The 13,680-nt window shown below is 47.9% G+C and overlaps 1 protein-coding gene across 7 annotated transcripts in view; it reads right to left on the minus strand.

Moving 5' to 3' along the window:
* Positions 1-13,680, minus strand: part of BCAS3 (BCAS3 microtubule associated cell migration factor) — a 969,760-nt gene that overhangs the window by 903,078 nt on the left and 53,002 nt on the right. For all 7 annotated transcript variants that reach the window (XM_029612008.1, XM_029612006.1, XM_029612007.1 and 4 more), the window contains exon 6: positions 10,058-10,139. In XM_029612008.1, coding sequence (XP_029467868.1) covers positions 10,058-10,139 — 82 coding nt within the window. The remainder of the gene's footprint in view (positions 1-10,057; positions 10,140-13,680) is intronic.

Consider the following 13,680-nt stretch of genomic DNA (forward strand, 5'->3'; position numbering starts at 1 on the left):
CGGGTTTCGTGAGGACTAACATCCTGCTGTCCTGTGAGAACACCTGTTACAGGTAAGCAACTCTGCTTTCTCACAAGACAAGCAGGAAGGTAGTCCTCACACATGGGTGAATAGCGAGCTGAGGATGCCCGAGCAAAGCACCAAATGCACCCAAACGCATGCAATAGGCACAACAACAGAGGTGGATTTGGGAGGAGGGCATCCTGAAAACCCAGAACGGGTTGCTGGTAGGACGTTGGATATTAAGCTGAAAACAGGTTGCGCAGAACAGACTGGCCAAAAATGGAATTGGCTGCCAGTCTTATCCGAGCAATAATGGGCTGCGAAGGTATGGAGAGAGCTCCAGGTCGCAGCTTGACAAATATCGATAAGTGGAACCGACCGAAGGTGTGCCACTGAAGTTGCAACGGCCCTAACAGAGTGTGCTCTCCCACGATCTTGTAGCGGAATGCCTGGTTGTTGGTAGCAGAAGGAGATACAGTCCGCCAGCCAGGAGGAAAAGGTCTGTTTTCCCACTGGATTTCCCAATTTGATGTTATCGAAGGAAACAAATAATTGGGTGGATTTCCCGTGGGCTGACATGCGGTCTAAATAAAATGCCAGGGCAAGTTTGCAGTCCAGGGTATGAGGAGCCCTTTTCTCCTGGGTTTGAATGGGGCCTTGGAAAGAAAGGAGGTAAAATGATGGATTGATTAAGGTGAAATTCCAACACTACCTTTGGTAAAAACTTAGGGTGTGTATGGAGGAGTACTCTGTCGTGCAGAAATTTAGTGTAAGGTGGGTAGGTGACTAATGCCTGTAACTCACTAACTCTGCGAGCGGATGTTACAGCTAGGAAAAAAAAAAAAAAAAAAAAGTACTTTCCAGATGAGATAGCGGAGATCGCAGGATTGGAGAGGTTCTAATGGAGGTTTCATGAGCTGTCCCAAGACCACGTTAAGGTCCCAAGCAGGGGCCGGAGGACACAAGGGAGGTTTCAGGTGGAGCAAACCTCTCATGAAGCGTGTGACTAAGGGATGTGTGGAAATAGAGACATCTCCTACTCCGTTGTGGAAAGCGGCTACCACACTGACATGTACTCTTATAGAGGAAGTTTTCAGGCCCAACTCTGAAAGATGCCAGAGATAGTCTAGAACAGGGGTCAGGAACCTTTTTGGCTGAGAGAGCCATAAACGCCACATATTTTAAAATGTAATTCCATGAGAGCCATACAATATGTTTAAAACTAAATACAAGTAAATGTGTGCATTTTATGTAAGATCACACTTTTAAAGTACAATAAGTCTCTGAAAATATTACACCAGGCCTTAAGACACCAATACATCTCCTATTAGGAAAACGGACCAAGTCAGGCTGCTATAGAGTCCTACACAGAAACTACACGCCAGCAGAAAACCTCACCTGAATCACGTGCTGTCCCTCACCTAACATAGAATAAAGAGACCAAAACGCATAACAAGAAGCATGCAGACAAAAACTGAATTGGAAACTGCAACAAGCCAGAGTCTCTGTATGCAGTGTAACAAAGGAAAAAAGAAACATCACACATCCTTATAAAACAAATCAAGAAATATAAAATCATCAGCAGTAAAACTGTACTAACAAAAAGAACATATTTCGAAACAGCTGATGAGTGGAATATCCAATAATTAAAAACTCATATAAAACATTTCCAGATACCAACAAAATATTTCAAAATAGCAGACACAAAGATCCAGTAATGAAAAATAATAAGGATACAAAAATTTTTTTGCTCTGCATACCTGGGAACGTTTGATATCCAGGTGTCCTGAGATTGTTCTGAATTAGCAGGAGGTGGGGTGGTTTGCTTGGAACTTTCTCCTCTCTGTCACATACCAGCGCTCTCTCTCACACTGGCTCTCAATGACACACCTATACACACATGCTCTCAGTCACTCACATATACAAATGTTTTTTCTCTCTCACTTATATAGGCTCTTAATTACACATTTACACACATGCTGTCTATCTTTTCACGCTTACACACACACAGGCTTTCAATCACATAAATACATGCTGTCTTTTTCTCTCACACACAGACTCTCATTCACATGCTTACAAACATGTCCTCTCTTTCTCTCATTTACACACAGGCTCTCAATCACATACTCACATGCTCCCTCACCTAAATCAGCTCTCAATCACAGACACACATGGTCTCTCTCTCTCATTTAAACACAGGCTCTCAATCACATACTCACATGCTCCATCACCTAAACCAGCTGTCAATCAGACACAGACACACATGATCTCTCTCTTACTTATACACACAGGCTCTTAACCATACATACACATGATTTCTCTCACACACAAAGGATCTCAATCATACACACATACTCTTTCAAACAAACAGGTTTTCAATTACAAACTTACACATACAGGTTCCCAATGGTAAACTTACATTCATGCTCTCTCTCTCACAGGCAGGATCTCAATCACAGACATACTCTCTTTCACATATAAAGGCTCTCAATCATTCACATACATGCAATCTCTCACTCACACACACAGGATCTCAAACACACATGCTTGCTCGCTCATTCACTCTCTCCCCCCCCCGGGAACTCGCGGCAGCAGCAGCCACCTCCCAACGCTAACCTCCTTCATTTTCAGCCCTCGCGGAGGCGAAGGCGGAGTCCCATCGGCCGCGGTTGAAGATTTTCATTTTCTTCCGAGCCGCGCTGCAGTCTTCTTCCCGCGCAGGCACCCGATGCTCTCCACTTCCTCTTCCGGGCCGCGGGAAGAAGAGAGCACGCCGGTGCTCTCTTCTTCCCGCGGCCCGGAAGAGGAAGTGGAGAGCATCGGGTGCCTGCGCGGGAAGACCCGCGCAGGCACCCGATGACTCCAGCGCTGGCACCCCGGCTGACACCCGATGACTCCCGCGCAGGCACCCGGATGACTCCAGTCGGCGTGCTCTCTTCTCCTCCCCCCCGCGGCCCGGAAGAGGAAGTGGTGAGCATCGGGTGCCTGCGCGGAAGAAGAGACCACGCTAGTGTGGTCTCTTCTTCCCGCGCAGGCACCCGATGCTCTCCACTTCCTCTTCCGGGCCGCGGGGGGGGGGGGGGGAGGGGGAGGAGAAGAGAGCACGCCGGTGCCGCTGACTCCAGCTGTCCTGCCGCGTTCCGCCCGGGCTGACAGCATTTTAAGCCCGGGCGACGGAGGACCGGGGAGCAGCTGGGTCAGCGGGGAACCGCGAAGTATGGCGACACGTGTCTGCGAGCCAGATGCAGCCCTCAAAAGAGCCATATCTGGCTCGCGAGCCATGGGTTCCCGACCCCTGGTCTAGAAACTTTACGGTGGAACAAGCGAAGGGGGGGGGGGGGGGGGGTCGATGGACATAGACGTGCACCAGACCGTAAACATTTTCCACTTAGAGCAATATGAGCATCTCATGGAAGGTTTTCGTGAAGCTACGAGAACTCAAGATCCCGACTCCGAAAGGTTAAGGGATCGGAGTATCAGCCTTTCAACATCCAGGCCATCAGAGGCAGGGCCGGGAGGTTGGGGTGGCGCAGGCGCCCATTGTTCTGAGTTATCAGTAGCGGGTCTGTCCCCAGGCGAACGCACTGGCATAATGAGAGGACCTGGAGGATTGGGAACCAGGCTTGGCGCGGCCAGTGAGGGGCTATCAGAATCATTGAGCCCTTGTCCCTTCGTAACTTCACGAGAGTCTTGGATATGAGCAGAAGAGGAAGGTAACTGTAGAGGAGACCTGTGGACCATGAGAGGGTGAACGCATCCCTCGGTTGTGAGTGGCGGCTGCGAGTGAACGAGCAGAAGTTCTGTACTTTGCGGTTGTGAATGGATGCAAAGAGGTCCAGTCGTGGATAACCCCAACGTTGAAAGAGTGTGTCTGCCACCGTGGGGTTAAGGGACCACTCGTGCGGATGAAAGGTTTGACTCAACTCGTCCACCAGAACATTGTCCACGCCCGCCAAGTAAGTCGCCTTGAGGTACATCGCGTGGGAAAGAGCCTATGCCCATATCTGCACAGCTTCCTGACACAGAAGGTAGGAGCCCATTCCTCCTTGCTTGTTGATGTACCACATCCTCACCTGGTTGTCGGTCAATCAGGATGGATTTGCCTGAGAGGCAATCCTGAAAAACCCGGAGGGCATATCTGATCGCCCGAAGTTCCAAAAAATTTATCTGATTTTTGGCTTCCTGTAGAGACCAGGTTCCCTGAGTCTGCAGGTTGTTGACATGAGCACCCCACCCTAGGTTGGAGGCGTCTGTTAAGATAATCTGAGGTTCTGGAGCCTGAAAAGGAAGGCCTTGAAGAAGACTGGAGTGTTGCACCCACCAGGCCAGTGACAGGCAGAGCTGCTTGGTAACGTGGACAAAGTTGGACATTGGATGATAAGCTTGAGCCCCCTGGGATTGCAAGATCCACTGTGTGACTCTCATGGCCAAGTGGGCCATATGACCCAGCAGGATGAGGAAACAACGAGCCATCGAGTAATCTTGAGCCTGGAGGTAATGTACCAGGGAAGTGAGAGTGTGAGCTCGATCCCGAGGGAGGAAGGCCTTTGCCTGTATGGTGTTCAGTGCGTGGTTTTGGGTCAGAGCCCTTATCAACCAATCGTCGAGATAAGGGTAGTCATGGACTCCTTGACCCCTAAGGTAGGCCACGACCACTACGAGGCACTTGGTAAAGCCTCGAGCTGTGGACGCCAGGCCGAAAGGGAGGACCCTGTACTGGAAGTGCCTGGGGCCGACTAGGAACCGAAGGAATTTTCGGTGAGATGGAGTGATGGCAATGTGTGCGTACGCGTCCTGAAGATCTAGAGAGCAAAGCCAATCTGTATTGGGACCCTTAATTTTCAATATATTTATAAATGATCTGGAAAGAAATACTACGAGTGAGATAATACAAAATTGAACAAAATGTAGTTAAATCACAAGCAGATTGTAATAAATTGCAAGAAGAACTTGTGAGACTGGAAAATTGGGCATCAAAATGGCAGATGAAATTTAATGTGGATAAGTGCAAGGTGATACATATAGGGAAAAATAACCCATGCTATAGTTACACAATGTTAGGTTCCATATTAGGTGCTACAACCCAAGAAAGAGATCTAGGAGTCATAGTGGATAACACATTGAAATAGTCTGTTCAGTATGCTGTGGCAGTCAAAAAAGCAAACAGAATGTTGGGAATTATTAGAAAGGGAATGGTGAATAAAACGGAAAATGTCATAATGCCTCTGTATCGCTCCATGGTGAGACCACACCTGGAATACTGTGTACAATTCTGGTCGCCGCATCTAAAAAAAAAAGATATAATTGCAATGAAGGTGGTACAGAGAAGGGCTACCAAAATGACAAGGGGAATGGAACAGTTCCCTATGAGGAAAGACTAAAGAGGTTAGGACTTTTCAGCTTGGAGAAGAGACGGCTGAGGGGGGATATGACAGAGGTGTTTAAAATCATGAGAGGTCTAGAATGGGTAGATGTGAATCTGTTATTTAGTCTTTCAGATAATAGAAAGACTAGGGGGCACTCCATGAAGTTAGCATGGAGCACATTTAAAATTAATCGTAGAAAGTTCTTTTTCACTCAACGCACAATTAAACTCTGGAATTTGTTGCCAGAGGATGTGGTTAGTGCAGTTAGTATAGCTGTGTTTAAAAAAGGATTGGATAAGTTCTTGGAGGAGAAGTCCATTACCTGCTATTAAGTTGACTTAGAAAATAGCCACTGCTATTACTAGCAACAGTAACATGGAATAGACTTAGTTTTTGGGTACTTGCCAGGTTTGGCCACTGTTGGAACAGGATGCTGGGCTTGATGAACCCTTGGTCTGACCCAGTATAGCATGTTCTTAATCTTCTCTTTGCAGTAGAGGAAGTAGGGAACCCAGGGTTACCATCCTGAACTTTTCCTTTTGTAGATACTTGTTTAAGGCATGCAGGTCCAGGATTGGACGAATGCCCCCTGATTTTTTGGGGATGAGAAAATACAGAGAATAGAACCCCTGCCCCTGCTGGGAGAGGGGCACCAGTTCTTTTGTCTGAGATTCGAGAAGGAGGGAAACCTCCTCCTCCAGTTGAGAAGAATGGTCGGATGACCTCCACGTCGGCCGAGGTGGGGAGTGGTCCAGCACAGTCAGAAGTTGAGGTGGTACCCCTGGGACACTACAGCCAGGACTCACTGGTCGGAAGTGATCGTGTGCATATGTTGGTGAAGTGGCACAGTCGACCGCCGACTGGTACAGACGGTGGAGGAGGTTGGTTTATGCTCTCCAGCGAGGAGTCAAAACCCAGCAGCTGGGCCCAGTTGAGGGGCTGGCTGGGTCTTCTGAGATCGGGCTTACCTGAGCAAGGCCTGGAAGGGCGACCTCGAGCGGCAGGAGGATAATATCTCCGTGGTTTGAAAGACGGTCACTTAGAGTCCCTTCGGAATGTCCTCTTAGAAGTGGACGGGAAATCAGAAGGTACTGAGGAGAGCTGGCGCAGCGTTTCATGGTGGTCCTTTAGCTGTGCCACTGTCTCCTGGATTTTGTCCCCGAAGAGATTATCTCCAGCGCAGGGTAGGTCTGGTAACTGGTCCTGCACCTCTGGTCATAGGTCTGAGGACTTCAGCCAGGCCCACCTTCTTGCGCTAATCCCCGCTGCAGACACTCTGGAGGCAATGTCAAAAATATCATAGGCAGCATGGAACTCATGCTTGCCAGCATCTAGGCCTTTCTGAGCGCGAGTATTGAGTTGATCCTGGAATTGTTCTGGTAAAGATTCAGAGAAATCCTGGATCTTCATGAAACATCTGTTACACTGGGTCATGTATAACTGGTAGGAAGCAATGCGAGAAATGAGCATTGAGCCATGGAAGACACGCCTGCCATATGCATCCAGGGACCTCTGTTCTTTCCCTGGAGATATGGAGGAATGAGGTTTAGAACATTGAGCTTTCTTCTGGGCTGACTCCACTACCACAAAATGGTGATCCAGCTGTGGTCTTTGAAACTCAGGGGCTGTCTGTACAAGGTAGGTGGCATCTGTCTTTCGGTTGACAGGTGGTACCGAGCCTGGGTGTTCCCAATTCCTTTTCAGCAGGTCAATTAGGATTTCATGAATAGGAATAGATGATCTCCTTAGGGGCATCAAGAAATTGGAGTACTTCCAGCATCTTGTGCCTCGAGTCCTCTTCTGTCTGAAGCTGAAATGGAATAGTTTCAGACATTTCCTTTATGAAATTAATAAAAGGACAGATCCTCTGGAGGAGATAGTCATCTTTCCTCAGGAGGAAAGAGTTCTGAAGGCAGATCATCAGAATCCTGGGAAGAATCATCAGTCCAAGGATCATAAGGCTGATCCCCAGCTCCCATAGGATCACCAGAGGGAAGAAATGGCATTAGCCCTGAAGGATCAGGCCTAGGCATCGATAGTACCGGAGGAGGCACCAACAGAGGTCAATGCGGTATCGATGGCAAGATCCCAGACGGCGGTATGGGTATCTGTGTTTCTTCATCTTCCGATGACAAAGGTATCGGCGTGGAAGGCGGTGGATAGACCGGTACTCTCGGTTCCATCGGTGGAAGTGCACCGATCAGCACATCCAGTCTGCCTAGAAGCGGTGCAAACACCGTGGGTATCGGGTTGGTGACGGTGCCGATGAAGGTCGGAAGCCCTGAAGTGCCTTACCGATGGCCTCTTGGATCATCCGATCCAATTCCTCGCGGAAGTCTGGGGCACGTAACCCCAGCTCCGGAGTGGGGAGGCAATAATGGCGTAGCCGGAGGGTCTACCAGTAAAAGTGGGGTCGCGGCTCCCTGCACCAATGAAAGTGGGGAACGCCTCGGTGACCCAGTCACAGAGGAGGATGGGGGCCTTCTCTGGACGGGATTTTTGTCTGTGGTTCTGTCGATGCCGATGCCAAGGGCTTGCCTGGATCAGCAGACTGAGCCTTCCGATGCCAGTGGCAATGCTTTTCACGATGTTCCCCTCAGTCCTTTTCCTGAGGCGAGGAGGAAGAAGTAGACACCTTTGGAGTAGTCTATGCAGGTCGGGCAGTACCGGTGTCCCGCTGCTGGCAAGACGTTGATGGCCCCGGCTCAGACGATGTCAAAGCGGTCGATGGAGTCTGAGGTTTTGACTGAAAAAGAAACTCCATCTTCTCTGAGCAGGCCTTAGGGCCCTTTGGCGTCATTTGGGCACATTTGGTGCAAGTTATGATGTTATGGTTGGACCCCAAACACAATACACAAACTCTATGCGGGTCTGTGATGGACAATGTCCGAGGATAGTCGGGGCACCAATGAAAACCCGACGCCATGGCTTCGACAAAAATTTAGCTGTGGTGTGGTCGATGGCCAGTAAGCCCCGAAGGGAAAACTCGACGGGAATCTACCGCAAATGACGGTAAAGCCTTACCTTTCAACCACAGACTATGGAATCGATAGGAGGACCCCTATGGGGTAAAAGATTTTTGAAAATTTTGAAAAAAGTTCCGTGAGGAAAATTCCTGTCAGGAATCTCTAGAGAGCTCCTTAACCCGCATGGCTACTGCAGCATAGAAAAAAAAAAAGAGACTGAAGGGGGATCCCTGCTGGTTGCAGGGTTAATGCCATGCCGGGCATGCCCAGTAGGTGGCAGTCAAAGTTCTAGAAACTTTGACAAAAGTGTTCCGTGATTGGGCTCCATCCTGATGTAGTCACCCGTGTGTGAGGACTACCATCCTGCTTGTCCTGTGAGGAAAAAAAAAAATAATAATCGGATGTGTAATGAAAGGGATCCGTGGAAAATTGAGTAATCTCAGGTTCAAAGACCTGAGAGAGTTCTCAATATTCTCAATTCTACGAGAAGTAAAAGATAAGTCCTTAATGATGATGTGCTAGACATCTTGAACTTTTGCTAAAGATACTTCTCCATCAGATACTTTCTTTTCCAGAGAGCTAAAACGTAGCTCATGAGATTTAAAATTATTATGTAAATCAGTGGTCAAGAAGACTAAGGACGATACCGATACTGACATAACAGTTCACACACTGTCCAAAGTGATAACTGCAGATTTAACAAAAGCAGTAGAGTCATGAAGTGCCAAAACAGAAGCCTTAACTGATGAATTTAGAGTCCTTCATACCTGTTCCAATTGATCTAGTCGGCAAGTCAAGGAATGAAATAGACCCTTCTACATCAGCCTGCGCCTTTTGGGGTTCCAACAGCTCTCCTACTAGATTCAGACGCTGAGTTGGTGTCGATGTGGCAGGAGAAACAGAGCCAAAAGATAGAACAGAACCGTCCAGAGTCCCGGTCGCTTCAGAGGAGCAGTGGAAGAAATGGCAGCTCTTGTGGGAAGATACGGTGTGGAGCGGTGGTCGGAGCTAAGGGAAACTTCCACCGCCAACCGGCTGGCGTCCCCAATTCCAGCATCGACTGCCGAAACTTGGGTAGAGACGTGCTCGAGGATAGTTGTTAACAGAGGGCAACCGCCAGTTTGGCCATCTTGCCCCGTTGGATAGCTCCTTTGCGCTTCCCCATCTCAAGAAAATCCTGTGAAGAATCATCAGTCCAAGGATCATAAGGCTGATCCCCAGCAACTGAATATGTGAAATGGACTTTTCAACAATAAACTAAGCAGATGAGAGCAAGGCAACTGAGACCAGCTGCACACAGGTAACAAAAGGTCTAATTTGTAACCCTGAACTTTTATCCTTGGCAAAACATTATTTGGGCCTTTGAGTTTCTCCCCTAGATTCAATCTTCTGCAAAGGCATCACCACAGCCTTAAAATTTTGTCAAACCTGTAAATGGAAAGGAACCAGTAATGGAAACAATACAGAAACTGGAGAGAAATGAGCCATCAGTATAGCATGCAACACACGGATGCCAGCAACAGGATCTTGTATTACTAACCCAACCACAGCAGTATGACTTGGTCATGAATAATCAGTAGAGTTAAGATGTGAGCTACCACATGAGCTAATCATAAAAAAAAAAAAGGAAGTGTAAGAAAGCCAGTTAAAACACAGCCAGCTTTTAATAAAAAACAGTTGGCAGCTCCACTACTGCATTATTTCTTGGTGTGTTACACTCACCGATTTGCGGCGTTAGAAGAATTCGTGCAGCTCGAACTGGCCCATGTCGAACAGAAAACAGCTCCTGAGCTTCACCACTGATCTGGAACACAGACAAACAACAAGAAACGTTATGTGCTGCGGAGGCTCCGTGCCCTTCTGGGCTTGGCTGCTTTGTGGAGATCCTTCAAGCTGAGATAGTAGAATACATTTCCACATTTAAATGCCCAATTCTATTTCTTCTGCCAAGAAAATCGCCTCCTGTATGGCACTTCAACCATATTCATTATTGCCCCTGTTTTCACCTGGTCTACCCCTTTCCCCTCAGTCATTCCTACTCATTTTATTTACAATTTTTATATCCCAAAATGGCTTACATCAGAACATTCATAATAAATGTAAATAAACAGATAAACATATAAAATATTAAAACAAAAACAGATTTTAAAATATACAAGCTCCCACAGAACAATCTCAAAGCTACTGACCATGATTACTAAAAATCAGCATTGCTCTTAAAATGATTACCAACTCAGCACAGACTCCAAAATCAAGTACATGGCTCTACTAAGGTTTCCTGTTCATTATGCTTGCATATTCTATCAATGGAGAGGAGTCAAGAGACTGAATGTTGAATCACAAACCAAATCATTATTCCTAATCTAGATATTTCCCTGCAGGAGTTTTCTGAATCACGATCCGAGACTGGATTAAAGTTTTCCAGTAAAACCACCTTCAGACAGATAATAAAAGATTCCTGCCCAGGAGAAGATGCCCTATTAAAAGGGTCTTATGATATCAGTTTTTAAATTTACTATCCTGATGGCAATCTCCTGACCCTATCACTAGACAGCAGTTACAGCAAATACTACCACAGAGAGCTTCCAAAGCAGATTTCCAGTAAACAAGCCCAGAACTCTGTGGAAATTAACACATCCCCCCCCACAAAAAAATAAAAAGCACAAAAAGTAATGCTCAGACAACAAGATGCCACAAGGAACATTCCAAGCAGGATGAAAATGGACCATGGTTCATAGAAAAGCAACTAGCAAAGAAAAGCAAGTTTGCTTACCGTAAAACGGTGTTTTCCGTAGATAGCAGGATGAATTAGCCATGCTATCTGGGGACGTCCTTCCGAGACGGCTGGGTGGAACTTGACCAAGCTGACAGAGCTCTGCACTGTATATGGCTGCACATCTTTCCTGCGCAGCGCCATCTTCTCCCTCAGTCTATTCCAAAGCGTGTCCGTGAAGTGGAGACTGTCCAGGGAAGTGGGCGGGTCAGCATAGCTAATTCATCCTGCTATCTGTGGCGTCCGGTCTCAGACGGCTTCGACCGATATGCCTCACCTCTATTTCAGCCTTCTCCACCAGCCTCGGGAGAATGGCATCTGCAGCGTCTCCTTGCCGCACCCTCTGGCGTCCCGTCCCCGGAGAGGCTTTGGCGCAGCGTCCCACCATGTTGACCTGAGGCCTCCTAGGGCGCGCGCACGCCTCACGTCTTATAGCAGTGTTGGCGCGAACCTCGGGGGCGTCCCCCTCGAATGATGTCACTGCTTCAGACTACAAAAGTTGCCCATTTGCTGACTCTCGTCGAGTTAGCAACGGATTGGATTTGTTCCAGTCTGAAGCTGCTCTGCCACTTCTGCTGGAAGCTATCTTCACCTTTCGGGGTTCTACTAACCTTGGGTACCCACTCCTCGGGGGCCCTTTGCTTATTTCCAGGTGCCTATCCTGAATCCAGGTACTTGCTCCTCGAGAGCCTGTGTGTCTATCCTGGTGCCTGCTACCAATTCTTCTACCTGCTGGAACACTACCTATCAGCTACAGAGAGCGAGTACTACTTCTCCCAGTCTGTTCATCTACAGCTCCTCGTTGTCTATCTGCATTGGGCCTACACCAGCATTGTGGAATGGGACTCCTCTGCCAAGGATCAGAGACTGTTGCTTCCTATCCTCTCTCTACTGCTTATTGGGAACTCTATCTACTCAGCTACAAGGGAGTGTGTAACAACATCTGCCAGTCTGTCTCTCCTACAGCGCTTCACTGGATATCTTGCATCGGGGCCTTATACCACCATTGTGGGACGGGTTCTCCTCCGCCGAGGATCAGACTATAGCTATCTAATCCACTCTCTACCGCCACCTCTGGTGAATCATACAGGCTGCATAATAAAGATATATTCTCTGTGTTTGTGCATCTGAGTCTAGCCTGGTGTTCCAGTTCCCTACAGGGCTCCTCCCCGTGGGAGTCACTATCACTGTTGCCCCTAAGAATCCACCAAACACCTCGATATCATAACACTATCTATGGTAAGCAGGCTGAATTAGCCATGCTGTCTGGGAGTCCCCAGCTGAAGGTTTGAAGCGCAACAAGATGGGTCCTTGCCAGAACATGGTGTTGTTCCCAAGGATGAGTGAAACCTCTGCTTCAACCTGGTCCAGACAAGAGGACAGTCTCTTTACTATGTTCCTGACTGGAGAATGGACCTGCCCATCACTGCATCAGCAGCTGCTTGCTGGTCGAGACAATAATGAGAAGTGAAAGTGTGGAGCAAGGGCCATGTGGCGGCCTTGCATATGTCCATGACTGGAACCTCGCATAGATGGGCTACCGATGCTGCCATCGCTCTTACTTGATGCATCTCTGGCAGACCAACCAGAGTCTCTGATCTTTTACTGTAGTAGTACTGAATGCATTGCGAAATTCAAGTTGAAAGAGTTCTTAGAGACCAGTAAACCTGGAGCATTTGGGTTGAAGGAAACGAATAGCTGTGAGGCTCTAACCTGAGTGCGTTTGATGTTTATAGTAGGCCAAGGCTGGTTTGCAGTCTAGTGTGTGGAGCCGCCTCTCCCACTCGTTTTTGTGTGGCTTCAGGAAGAAGGTTGCAAGGGAGATAGTTTGATTTATGTGGAAAACAGAGACCACCTTGGATAAAAATGAAGGGTGAATCTGTAAGGTTACTTGTGATGAAATTCCAGGTATGGTGAGTAGTGAACCAGAGCCTGTAGCTCGCTGACTCTTCTTGCGAAGGTCAGGGCAACTATGAACAGAACTTTCCAAAAGAGATACCTCATGTGAGTAGTCTTCAGAGGTTTGAAGAGTGGAAGCATCAGCTGTTCCAGAACTAGGTTGAGATCCCACAGGACTGAAGGCTTGTGCATCAGTGGTTGCAGACATAGAATGCCCTTCATGAAGCGAGAGACTAGGGGATGATTGGATACTGGCAGGCCATTATGGGGATGATGATAGGCAGCAATCGCGCTGACATGAACCTCAAAGCCATTGCCAGTCCCACCTGATAAAGGGAGTGCAGGTACTCCAACAGGCGCTCCAGTGAGTAGGAGAAGGGGGTCTATGCCCTTGCTGTCATACCATGTTGCATATCTCAGCCATTTTCACCGATAGTTACATCTGGTGGAGAATTTCCAGGAGGATAAACAGCACGTCTTGGACTGCCGAAGGCAAGCACAAGTGATTTAAATACTGTCCTTTCAACCTCCACACTATGAGGTGCAGTGAGGAGTGCATTGGGTGAAGTAGGGTGCCTCCGTCCTGTGACAGTAGATCCACACTGTGGCCTAGGAAAATGAGCGGAGTTACTGAGAAACGCACCAGATAACCATACCACGGTTGTCTGGGCCA

This window comes from Rhinatrema bivittatum, chromosome 8 (assembly GCF_901001135.1).
Source record: "Rhinatrema bivittatum chromosome 8, aRhiBiv1.1, whole genome shotgun sequence".
In the NCBI taxonomy this organism is placed as follows: Eukaryota; Metazoa; Chordata; class Amphibia; order Gymnophiona; family Rhinatrematidae; genus Rhinatrema; species Rhinatrema bivittatum.